Genomic DNA, 12,265 nt, shown 5'->3' with positions numbered 1-12,265 from the left:
ATTCACTTACCTAGGAGTAAGCCTGATTGAATTTCTAAGTGGAGGTGTATTTGATTGCGCCGTGTTGTTAATTATGTTATTCAAATTTATTTATAATATCAATGCATCTGCCTCTCCACTCTTGTGTTCTGTTGTCTTCTGTTCTCTCATCTACATTTTTAAAACTATGTGAGCATTTTGACACATAAAACTATGTGAGGATTTTTACGTATTATAGTGTTCTATAAACCATCCTGAAGGGACTCCATCCTGAAAGGCAACTTTTTAATAAAAAGAACTAAAATAGGGATTTTTTTAATAAAAAAAGAAATTGTATGAAATGCAGTTGAGAGAACAGATGACAATAGATTATGAATGGGATGAATATGAAATAAACAGGTATTTGCAAAGGGATATATGCAGGATTTGTAGGAATTTCAGAAGGGACGTCATTAAGCAAACACTGCTGCTGTATCCAAGACTGTTTTTATATTTAAGCCCCGTAGAGCTAAATAAAAATTGTTTCAGAAATGACCTGTGAATTGCAGCCCCTGTAAATAGGCCTACCCTACAATCACTGCTATTACAATGTTTAATAGAAAATATGTTTCCCACACACATACTGTACACACAAAAAGTTTCAAAATTAAGTATAAATGTTCCAAAAAAATTACATCTTCATTTTCTTCTCTTTAGAATGGTCAGCTGGAGTGTGTGAGATGGATGGTGAGTGAAACAGAAGCCATTGCAGAATTAAGTTGCTCAAAAGACCACCCAAGCCTTATTCACTATGCAGGTTGCTATGGGCAGGTACAGTTACATTTTGAATTCTTGTTTTAATTTAATGCAATGTGTGTTAGTCTGACCATTGAGATCCCTGGAAGGGGCATTTCTTATAGCCTTCGGGCAATGTCAGAGGGGTGATGATGATCCAAACTAGGGCCTTCTTGGTTGTGGCACCCTCTTTGTCTCTAGTGATGCATTGTCTTTGTTTTTCCTATTTCGCTGATTACTTAACATGTACCTTTTCATCCATACCTTCACAGAAATGGCCAATGTTGTTTTAAGGTCCTCTTTGAGTCCTATGATTTGCTGAATAATGTATTATCTCATTGAGGCCAAAATTATGTGTTGGTTCTATGGATTTCATCAGTCTTGTTCTTTTATTAGTTATTTATGATTATGTATTTTATATTGCCTTTTTATGAAAAGCAGTGAATGAATGAATAAAAGATAAATCACTCGGGTTGCCCATACAGTGAGTTATTTTTTACCCTTATCCCAAAAAAATGTGAAATTTTGAAATGTAGTCTGTGCCAGTCATAGATAGAGGGGTTTTTTTAATACACTGAGAGGAATTGCATTTTTCCCCCAATTTTTTTTTTCAAGTACTGGGAACTATAGAAACAAATATTGAGTAATTTTAACATACATGCATTTGCTAGACACTTTCCAACCTTATGCAAAGTTGCTCAAGCAAAAGATAGCCCGTGTAAACACCAGACTTGGCTGCAATGCAAGGGAAATATTTTTATAAAGAAGAAGTGTTTTTGAATGGATTCAACGTACAATTATTTCCTCTAGCACTTGGCACATATGGTACCTGTTTTTTAAGTAAATACTTCCTATGATGGAGAAGGCATGAGAAAAAAGGCAGCCAAAGAATAGGCCCATTGATGTCGATGTTGTCCTACAATGCTCGTACAGGATGTTTTATTCTTGAGAAAAACTTGCCCTGCCTCAGTTCCAAGTCTGTCTTCAGAAATATCCTTGAACCGAAAAAATGGTAAATGAGCCAACTGAGTTGTTGCCAAGTGTGAGATCAGGAAGAGATGGGGATCAAGCATATCTCCAAGAATGTGTGTATCTCTAGACTCTGAATTCAGTTAATACTTTTAAAAGAAACAACAACAAAACCAGCCCTATTTATTTTCTACTTGAACTTTCTGCCAAACAAGCAGACTTTCAAAACGCATCTTGACCCCAGCAGGGCAAAGTTTGTCATGTTCGGAACCTGAGTATTTTTTGTATACAATTCAAACCTACAGCAAAATGTTGTAATGCAGCCTCACCTTTCCAACATTTCTCCAGTGGAAACAAGGATGTCCTAAGAAAAAGTGGGACATTCTGGGATCAAATCAGAAACCAGGACAGATTCTGTAAATCCAGGACTGTCCCTGGAAAATAGGGACACTTGGAGGGTTTGCTTCTAACAGATGTGTTCCTGTTCAGAGTTCCAGGCAATTAACCATGCTCTCCTCCAGGACACTAAATTCTCCTATCTCCCCAGCCTCCCCTTTCTCAATTAGCATAGAACAGGACCGCCTAACAGGTAAAAAAAGCTCAACAACTTTAGTAGATCACTGCCAGTTTTTTCTTTTATAGTGGGAGTAGATCTCAGTTGGACATGCCTGCAGTGGCGTAGCGTGGGGGGTGCAGGGGGGGCCGGCCGCACCGGGCGCAACATCTGGGGGTTAGGGTTAGGGGGCGCAAATCCACGGGTTAGGGGGCGCATATTACTTGCCTTGCCCCGGGTGCTGACAACCCACGCTACGCCACTGCATGCCTGGCCTAGAACATCCTTTGGTTATTGAGCATGCTCAGTCTTTGTTGACTGTGGGAAAACTACCCCCCACCCTTTTGGGGTTTTAACAAGGCTTTTTTTAAATGACTGCTGCTCTCTTTGGGCTTCCCCTGAACGTGCTGATACCTCCCTCTTGTTTCTCTGTGTCTCTCTTTGGATGCCATATGTGTTAGCAGGAACCACCTGACTTCTTTGTGAGATGGAGAGATTAATTCAAAATCCCCAGGGAGTGTTGGTTTTATATATATTAGACATGCCATTCAGTTAAAGATGGTTGATTCATCATAAGAGGTTTAGTCAATAAATTCATCAATAAATCAATTAAGGCTGGAATCCGAGAAGCACTTGCCCTGGAATTCAACAGGGCTTACTTCTGAGTAGACATGTTTCAAATTACATTGTAAATTGGCCGGGGGGGGGGGGGAACGGGACACACATTTTAAATAGGTATATTATTTCCTTTGTTTTAGATAATGCAAGACTGCATTGCAGTTGATAACATCTTAGAAGAGTCATTGTGCCTTCTCTCTCACACAGGAGAAAAAGAATCTCCTAAAATGGCACTTAGTAGTTGTGCTAATATGGGACGCAGGTGGCGCTGTGGTCTAAACTACTGAGCCTCTTGGGCTTCCCAATCAGAAGGTCAGCGGTTCGAATCCCCACGACGGGGTGAGCTCCCGTTGCTCGGTCCCAGCTCCAGCCAACTTAGCAGTTCGAAAGCACACCAAAAAGTGCAAGTAGATAAATAAGTACCACAATGTAAACACCGTTTCTGTGCACTGCTCTGGTTTCGGTGTTCTGTTGCACCAGAAGTGGCTTAGTCATGCTGGCCACATGACCTGGAAAAACTGTCTGTTGACAAATACTAGCTCCCTCGGCCTGTAAAGTGAGATGAGCGCCGCAACCCCAGAGTCGTCTGCGACTGGACTTAACTGTCAGGGGTCCCTTTACCTGTACCTTTTAGTTGTGCTAATAAAATACTACATGTTGTGCTAATAAAATATTACAAAAATAGAAAGAAATCTGCCTGAATGAGGATACATTTTTTAGTTTATAAAATGATTTAAATCAATTAACCAACTAAATGTTGCAGTCAGTGTTACATTTGTAGCTATTTTCATTTCTTCCCCATAGCAGTTGTTGCCTTTAGTTTAACTGCCACAATGATGACAACATTAACCAAGTTCCTTTCATAGCATTCATGCAGAGGGGTTAGGGGGAGGTGTCTGCTCATTTTACACCATAACATTTTTTCATTCCCATTAATGTGCATCTCATGTTAAGGGGGAACAAAATAGTTGCCCCTTAAAGGTAAAGGGACCCCTGACCGTTAAGTCCAGTCGCAGACGACTCTGGGGTTGCGCGCTCATCTCGCTCTATAGGCTGAGGAAGCCGGCGTTGTCCACAGACAGCTTCCAGGTCATGTGGCCAGCATGACTAAGCCGCTTCTGGCGAACCAGAGCAGCGCATGGAAACGCTGTTTACCTTCCTGCCGGAGCGGTACCTATTTATCTTACTTGCACTTTGATGTGCTTTCAAACTGCTAGGTAGGCAGGAGCTGGGACCGAACAATGGGAGCTCACCCCATCGCGGGAATTCGAACCACCGACCTTCTGATCGGCAAGCCCTAGGCTCTGTGGTTTAGACCACAGTGCCACCCGTGTCCCTTAAGCCCCATAAGGCTGTCCAAATAGCTCCCTTGGTTTCACCTGCTTCACTGATTGCTTTTGCCAATGTGTGGCTTATCTGAGAATAGCCCGTTTTGTGTACGTTAAACCATGGTTTTGAAGTTGACTTTTCCCAACTCATCATCATTAACAATGGCCACGGTTTAGAGCTTGGGCAACACACTAAACTTGGGTTAATCTCCTTCCAGTCATGCCAAGGGAGTGGGGAAAGCAAGACTGAGACTTGCTGAGGCTCATTCTTGTAACAGAAAGGCTGCTAGCCTGACTCCTCTTACCTGGGAGTAAGCCCCATAGGACTTAGTTAGCAATGCGCTCTAAACTATCACATTTTGTCCAGGTCATCCCAATGAAAAATAAGTAGCATAAAATAAATTTCTGGCATATTGAAACCAATTGAGAACCTATACTTTTCTACATTTGACATTTCTGGAGTTTAACAGCTGCCTGAGAACTTGCTGTGTATGTTTTAACATGTTTGTTTTAAATTTAAATTTATTTAATATTAAAATGCAAATTGTAGAATTCTTCCGGAACCAAAATTGAACAAAATAAACCATGGTGGAAGTGGGGATCAAAAATACAGAAAATTCAATACAGTAAAAATATAGAAGACGCAGGAAGGGGAGAATACTGAGTGACAAAGTATTGGAGTAGCTTATGGGAGGGCTGCAGAACGTTGAGGACTCCCTATTGAAAAAATGACCAATTTTCCTTTGAGAAGTCAATATCTAAGATCTGCTCCATGAGGTAGCCCTCAAAAACTGCAACTCTGCGATACATTGTGGTGATCTTTTGTCACCTAGCTCTTCACCAGTCCCTTATTCATCACTTGCCCTGGCACTTTCAGTCAATTCATTTGCTCTCCCAAATGCTGAACAAAAAGGGAAGGAAGGAAGGAAGGAAGGAAGGAAGGAAGGAAGGAAGGAAGGAAGGAAGGGCATTTCAACCAGCAATTTTTATCCATAAATATTGCCCACCTGTACCAATATTTTGTGTATACTTAATACAGTGGTACCTCAGGTTAAGTACTTACCGTATTTTTCGCTCTATAAGACGCACCAGACCACAAGACGCACCTAATTTTTGGAGGAGGAAAACAAGAAAAAAAATATTCTGAATCTCAGAAACCAGAACAGCAAGAGGGACCGCTGCACAGTGAAAGCAGCAATCCCTCTTGCTGTTCTGGCTTCTGGGATACCTGTGCAGCCTGCATTCGCTCCATAAGACGCACACACATTTCCCCTTACTTTTTAGGAGGAGAAAAGTGAGTCTTATGGAGCAAAAAATACGGTAATTCATTCCGGGAGGTCTGTTCTTAACCTGAAACTGTTCTTAACCTAAAGTATCACTTTAGCTAATGGGGCCTCCTGCTGCCGCCATACCGCCGGAGCCCGATTTCTGTTCTCATCCTGAAGCAAAGTTCTTAACCTGAAGCACTATTTCTGGGTTAGCGGAGTCTGTAACCTGAAGCGTATGTAACCTGAGGTACCATTGTATATGAAGCCCAAACCTTTGCATGTTCGCTTAGAAGTAATTCAGTGGGGCTTACTCCTAACTAATTGAGTTTACAATTGCAGAATGAGAATGTTTAAGGATCTTTCTAAAGCTGAAAGTGATCTGAGCAGCATCTAAGATGGGATAAGTAAGGATAGCTAAGGCAGTTCCTCTGTTAGATTCTGCAGTGCAACTGCTATGTAAATGTATCTTAAGACTTGGAGCATGTTCCATAATTATAAATACCTTCAACACAGAAGAAGATGGCAGCCACCTTTCAATTTTTTTATTTTTTTATTAAATATTTTTCTCTCTGTGTGTGTGTAGGAGAAAATCCTTCTGTGGCTACTTCAGTTTATGCAAGAACAAGGGATTTCCTTAGATGAAGTTGATCAGGATGGCAACAGCGCGGTCCATGTAGCTGCCCAGCATGGGTATCTGGGATGTATACAGGTAAAAAATAATAACCTACATTTATTTCAGACGGTTGTTCTAAGTGAAAAATCCATAGTAGCCCGTTACACAACACAGAGTACTAACCACTATACGATACAACGTATGCTAGAGATGCAACAATGGGGCTGGCACTAACTTTAAAGAATACCTTAAAAACTATGTGGAGAAGGTAGATCTCCTGACAGACAGTGAATGAATCTGGAAAATAAAGAAAATATAACGAGCTTAGGTTGGAAAATATTTGGAAGAATAGAACATCCAAAATGAAATGCGTACAGATTAAATACAGTGGTGCCCCGCAAGACGAATGCCTCGCAAGACGGAAAACCCACTAGACGAAAGGATTTTCCGTTTTTGAGCTGCTTCGCAAGACGATTTTCCCTATGGACTTGCTAGCATTCCGATTTTTTTTCTTTCCCCCCCCCCGCTTTTTCTAAGCCGCTACGCCGCTAATAGCCTTTTAGCCGCTAATCCGCTAAGCCTTTAATAGCCGCTAAGCCTTTAATAGCCGCTAAGCCGCTAATAGGGTTGCTTCGCAAGACGGAAAAACCGTTAGACGAGACTCGCGGAACGGATTAATTTCGTCTTGCGAGGCACCACTGTAAATGTAAACTAGCACAACGAGAATGGTTGGAAGTCAATTCACTGTGGGTGCGTTCACGTTGGGTATGTATATAGGTAATGTATGTTTTGTAGATATGTACTGTATTGTTTGATATATGTATTGTATGTTTATAGATTCTGATGTACAATAGAGGTATTTAAAACCAAAAACCCCTCCAAAAAACACAGTAGCCTGTTACATGGAAACAGAAGATCAGTTATATCAGAAGACGCTGGCCCCATTCACATATACTTTTAAAATGGTTTAGTGTTACATGCATGAGCAAAACCTCAGGCTCATGAGCTTTCCCTTCTTCTCACCTGCCCCCATGTGACCAGTGTTTAGCTTCACTTTCCACAGTTTCTGGCTTACTGTTGAACACAAACTGCACTGCTTGCCTGCCCTTGCAGAGAGGAACCCAGCCCGCCAACACAGCCCTTGGCAGATGTATCCTGCCCCTCAACGCTACCCAAGCGGCCATTCAGCAAGGGGACCAGGGGTGCAGCAGCAAGGCCAGGCATGAACAGCATGTGCTCCGCTGAGCTGCAACCCCTCCCCTGCCTGAAGCTGGCTTGTCTTGAAACTGACTGGAATTTGTGATAAATCATGTCCTCCCTCAAAGAGGGCACATGTTGCGGTGCGACCTGGCAGCCAAACCCTGTGTTATGGGTGTGTACGATTGGACACAACACCCTATTGGTAGGTCCCTCGATGCTGGGTTTAATCAGGCCAATGGGACGCTAGCCAAATGGATTGAGGGATCTATATATGCCCATGCACGTGACCCTGAGCTTCCTCTTTGGGCCAGTGCATCGGAACACCCGCCCACCTCTCCCTATATTTAGGGCTTGCACTTGACCTTGCTATGCCGTCGTGTGTCGCCTGTCGTTGGGTCAGGGGCATGGCAGGAATTTTCCCCACTTGGCTGATTGGCTGTTGCCATTTGGGTTTCGCCTGCCGGGTAGCAAATCGTCACAACTTGTAAGGTTGCAGATAGGCTCTGGTTCAGGTGATAGGGATGGGAGAACGCTCTCGCCATCCCTATGTGAAGGGTATTCCGTTAAAGGAATCCAGGGACTCAATGGTTTGGTCAACCCTGAGAGGGGTTGTGCCCATGCCTGAGTCCAGGGGGATATCTGGGTGGTGGACTAGCCTGGCCTTGGCTTTCCACTGTTCCAAGTGTTCACCCTTGGCTGACCTATGCTGGTGCCCTAGGTCAGTGCTACCTGCAACGGTGCAGAGAGGTAGTCGAACCAGAGCCTATGCAACCACTCACTTGATGTAATCAATAAAGTTGTGGCCTAAATTCTGCCAAAAACCAAACCAAAATTTGTGCCTTGTCTGAATTTATTTAAGGGGAGGTTAAAAGGTCTAAACACGCAAACTGCAGCTTCTGGTTCATATGCAACAACAATCCAGGATTTTGTGGGAAGTGAAACTTAACACTGCAGAGGTTTATCTCCTGGCCGTGTGGGACGAGAAGGAGGAGTGTGAGCTGGAGGCTTTGCTTGGGGTCTTGCCCATAGCACTAAACCATGATTTAGCATCGTTGCTGATGTCATTCATTGTACTTTTAAGAGATGCATACATCATATAAGCACATTGAATGGAGGCGGGGGCATGTTTTTCACAGATTCCTCCTTCCATCTGTAGCCCCTCTGTCATTTGGAGATGCACACAGACCTCCACCCAGGCATGAAGAGGCGCAATCACAATTCAGAGACACATTCCACCAAGACACATTCCACCCAATCAAATAAGGAGGGCATGGAGCAGGGCCTGCAAAATGCGTAGTCTCTCAAGAGGGGATGTGGCTTGGAGAGAGTCCAAGGGCCTGGAGCTTTCCAGTCCCTGCTCTAGATGCAGGGAGAACTCACACATTTCTCTACAGGGGAAATATGAGTGTGGCTTCGTACTTCAGACAGTTTTACAGGATATGTGAGAGAGACACTTTTGCATGTTCTCTCCCCTCTGCATTTGGGAGGATCCAAAAATGTTCCAGGAATGTGGTGGCATGTGAGATCTTTAATTTCGTCTTAACCACCTACCCATTGTTTATTCTGCAATTCTGTAACCCATAATAATAGTGGCACCAGACAAACACGGCAGCAAAACCTTAGTCATCTAATTATGAACAGAAATTGCAAAGCACAGGAGGGAAAATATAATATATTTTTGTTGATTGACTATCTGCACTGCTCAGTCATGCAGGCAGCTCGGAGTCTATACACTTTAAGAAAACAAACACCTTCAGGTAATCAAAGTTTCCATGGATCCCAAATTTAAGTCATTCTGCAAGATTTTGTTTTTGGAATTTTTAAAGCTACCCACAGAGCAGATTGCACTCCAAATATTTCATTGCATAATTAATAATTTAGTTGCAGCATCTACAGTGGCACCAGATTTATCAAGTCCTGAGCTTATCACATGAGCAAACCATCTGAACTAGCACAGAATCAAAATCTGATATGACTGCTAATTAGGATAGCATAATTTCAGCCCATTTGTACACTACATTAAGTAAGGGTTTGTGGTGGTGGAGAAATGAAATATAGGAATCAGTCCAGCCCTCTGGCTGGCAGTAGCAGGATTTGACTACTGCTCCCACAGCAACTGCCATGTCCCCAAAATAGCTTATCCTCATCAATTAATTTGTATAATCCTAAAAAATATATTAATTGATTTGAAATGTAGATATATAGACAGTCATATAATCAATAACATTTCAGTACAGGTCCATATTTTCCTTAAAAAATTGATTTAATAACTATAAATGTTGTTCATAAATGTAAGTGTACAAAATTTGCAAGTTCACAATCAGACCAACAATATATTTACAGCAGACTACTCACTGCTTGTAAAATAGGAAAAGGGTTGCCAGTTTTAGTACTCGGTTTGCATGTGAAAAAGACTTCTATTCTTCCTCAAATCTATTTATATTTATTTTCCCTTATATGCGAGGTAATTTGATTCAGCTTCTCTCAGTCCCAAAGCTTAATATACCATTCTTTTAATCAGAGCATCTCATCTTCCCCAGTATTTCGCATGTCTTGGCTGCCAGTGTTATGCATAGCCCTTTTTAAAACCCATCTAGTCTGGTCCCTGTTACCATATATCATGGGAGTGGAACTTCCCTTCTACCCATGATGAACTGCCTCTGAAGGTAACTGTTCCTACTAATAGACCTATACATGTATATATTTTAGACTCTGGTTGAATATGGAGCAAATGTCACTATGCAAAACCATGCTGGAGAAAAACCTTCCCAAAGTGCTGAGCACCAGGGACACACCATGTGCTCACGTTACCTGGTTGTGGTGGAGACGTGCATGTCGCTGGCATCCCAGGTTGTGAAGTTAACAAAACAACTGAAAGAGTAAGTTTTCATTCATAATGGTGGGATTCTAGCTGTTTGGTGTGTTGTTTTTTTAAAAAACAGGTATGTCAACATGTCCAGGTGCTGGTGAATGTAACATTTGAATAGAACAGGGTTTCCAAAATTTGGGTTCCTAGTTGTCTACAACTCCCATCCTCCCTGGCTCGCAGCACCAGTGGTCAGGCATAATGGGAATTGAAGTCTAAAAACCCAAAGTTTGGGAAACCCTGGAAAAGAAGGTGCATCCCATTAAAATAAACCATGGACACACAGTGAGAACCATTAGCCAACTGCATGTCTGCTGTGTGTTGCATATTCCCCTTTAAACTTGACCTTACGTTCACCTTGTGACACCTGGAGGGCATAATGAATGTACATTCCTTGTATAAACAGTAAAATGGATCTTGAGTTCAATGGGGCTTTCTCACAGGTAAGTGGTACGATTGGCAGCCTCATTTTATTTCCCCCATTTTATCCATTCATACATCAAACGTCTGTGGTTCTGCTTTCATCTGCCATCCCGCTGCCTGTGTGCAAAATTAAAGTGTAAAACATTTACATGTTCATGACTAACCACTTGCCTATTGTTCTGATTGTAAAAGCTTTTTTCTCGAGGGTCTGGCATCGCACTCCCAACATTCAGACGGAACAGTAGTTAAGTGCTAAATGTAAGAGAACCAGAGGTTCTTTTCTCACACACTGAATTGGCATGGGCTGGTTTTCCCATGTCCGGCTGTGCTCCTTTCTAAAGAAGCAGTTTAGACCAGCAGGCACTTCCAACGACTAAAGTAGCGGCTTCAACTAGGCAAATAAGAAGCGGAGGCATCCCAGCCGGAGCAAAAAGGCTGCTGTCAAAAAGGAGAATGGCGCTTGTCCTGGATAAATTATTTACTTATTTATCAAATGTCTACGCCACCCTTCCTCTGAAAATCACAGGGTGCTTTGCAATATAAAAAAACAACAACACAAAACCACACACCATTATAGCAAGAACAACAACCCCCTGCTCACAATTTAAAAGGCTGTAGATTGTTTAATTAGCTAGAGGCCTGGGCGGAGGGAAATGCTTTTGCCAGGTACCTAAAGGTATGTATGATGGTCCTGAGCTGTTTAAGACTTTATGGGTAAAAAACCCCCATCACATTGAATTGGGTCCAGAAACTAATTGGCAGCCAGTGCTGTCAGACCAGGATTGGCATTATAAGCTCAAACCATCTTGCCCCTTTGAGCAATCTGGCCGCTGAATTCGGCACCAGCTGAAGTTTCTGAACCATCTTCCAGATAGCCCTACAGAGAGCGTATTTCAATAATCTAACCTAGAGGTTTCCAAAGCATAAACAACAGAAGTTAAGCTATCCCTGTCCACATAGGGGTGCAGCTGGGCGAATGGAAGTCCCTCCATGCTACTGAGGCTACCTGAGTCTCAAGCCACAGCAGGGGATCCAAAAGTACCCTCAAGCTGCATACCCACTCCTTCAGAAGGAGGGTAATCCCATCAAGAGCAGGCAGCCTCCTATCCAACTGGTCTGGGGAACCACCCACTAATGGTGCCTCAATCTTATCTGAATTGAGCTTCAGTTTATTGGCTCTCATTCAGTCCATTACTAAGGGAAGACAATGGTCCAGCACACCCCTTCTCACCTGTAGATGTAAAGGATGTGTGTCGTCAGCATGTTGCTGACAACATACTCCACAACTCTGGATGACCCCACTCAGCTGTTCCTTGTAGGTTAAACAGCATGGGGTATAAAACTGAGGAACCCCACAATGAATGCTCCACAGAGCCAAAGAACACTTTTCAAGCACCACCCTCCATAAACGACCATCCAAGTAGGACCTGAACTACCACAAAATGGTGCCACCCACCGCTAACTTCTGAAGGCATTGAAAGCCACTGAGAAGTCAAGGAGAATTAACAAGGACACATTCCCCCCAGTTTCTGTCTCAACATAGGGCAACGTACAGGGTGACCAAAGCAGTTTCTGTGCCAAAATAGGGCCTAAACTCTGATTGATATGAATCGAGAAGACCAGTTTCCTCTAAGAGCACCTGGATCTTATTTACATAGACAAACAGGGTGACTT

At 42.7% G+C, this 12,265-nt stretch overlaps 1 protein-coding gene across 5 annotated transcripts in view; it reads left to right on the top strand.

The window, feature by feature from the left end:
- SNCAIP (synuclein alpha interacting protein) overlaps nt 1–12,265 on the top strand; it is a 121,014-nt gene that overhangs the window by 84,724 nt on the left and 24,025 nt on the right. For all 5 annotated transcript variants that reach the window (XM_081213598.1, XM_081213596.1, XM_081213595.1 and 2 more), the window contains 3 exons: nt 676–789; nt 6,073–6,198; nt 10,012–10,181. In XM_081213598.1, the coding sequence (XP_081069724.1) occupies nt 676–789; nt 6,073–6,198; nt 10,012–10,181 (410 nt within the window). The remainder of the gene's footprint in view (nt 1–675; nt 790–6,072; nt 6,199–10,011; nt 10,182–12,265) is intronic.

The sequence above is a fragment of the Podarcis bocagei genome (genome assembly GCF_964188305.1).
Source record: "Podarcis bocagei genome assembly, chromosome: 11".
In the NCBI taxonomy this organism is placed as follows: Eukaryota; Metazoa; Chordata; class Lepidosauria; order Squamata; family Lacertidae; genus Podarcis; species Podarcis bocagei.
The sequence above is the reverse complement of the archived record's forward strand: the minus strand, read 5'-3'. Positions and strand labels throughout refer to the sequence as shown.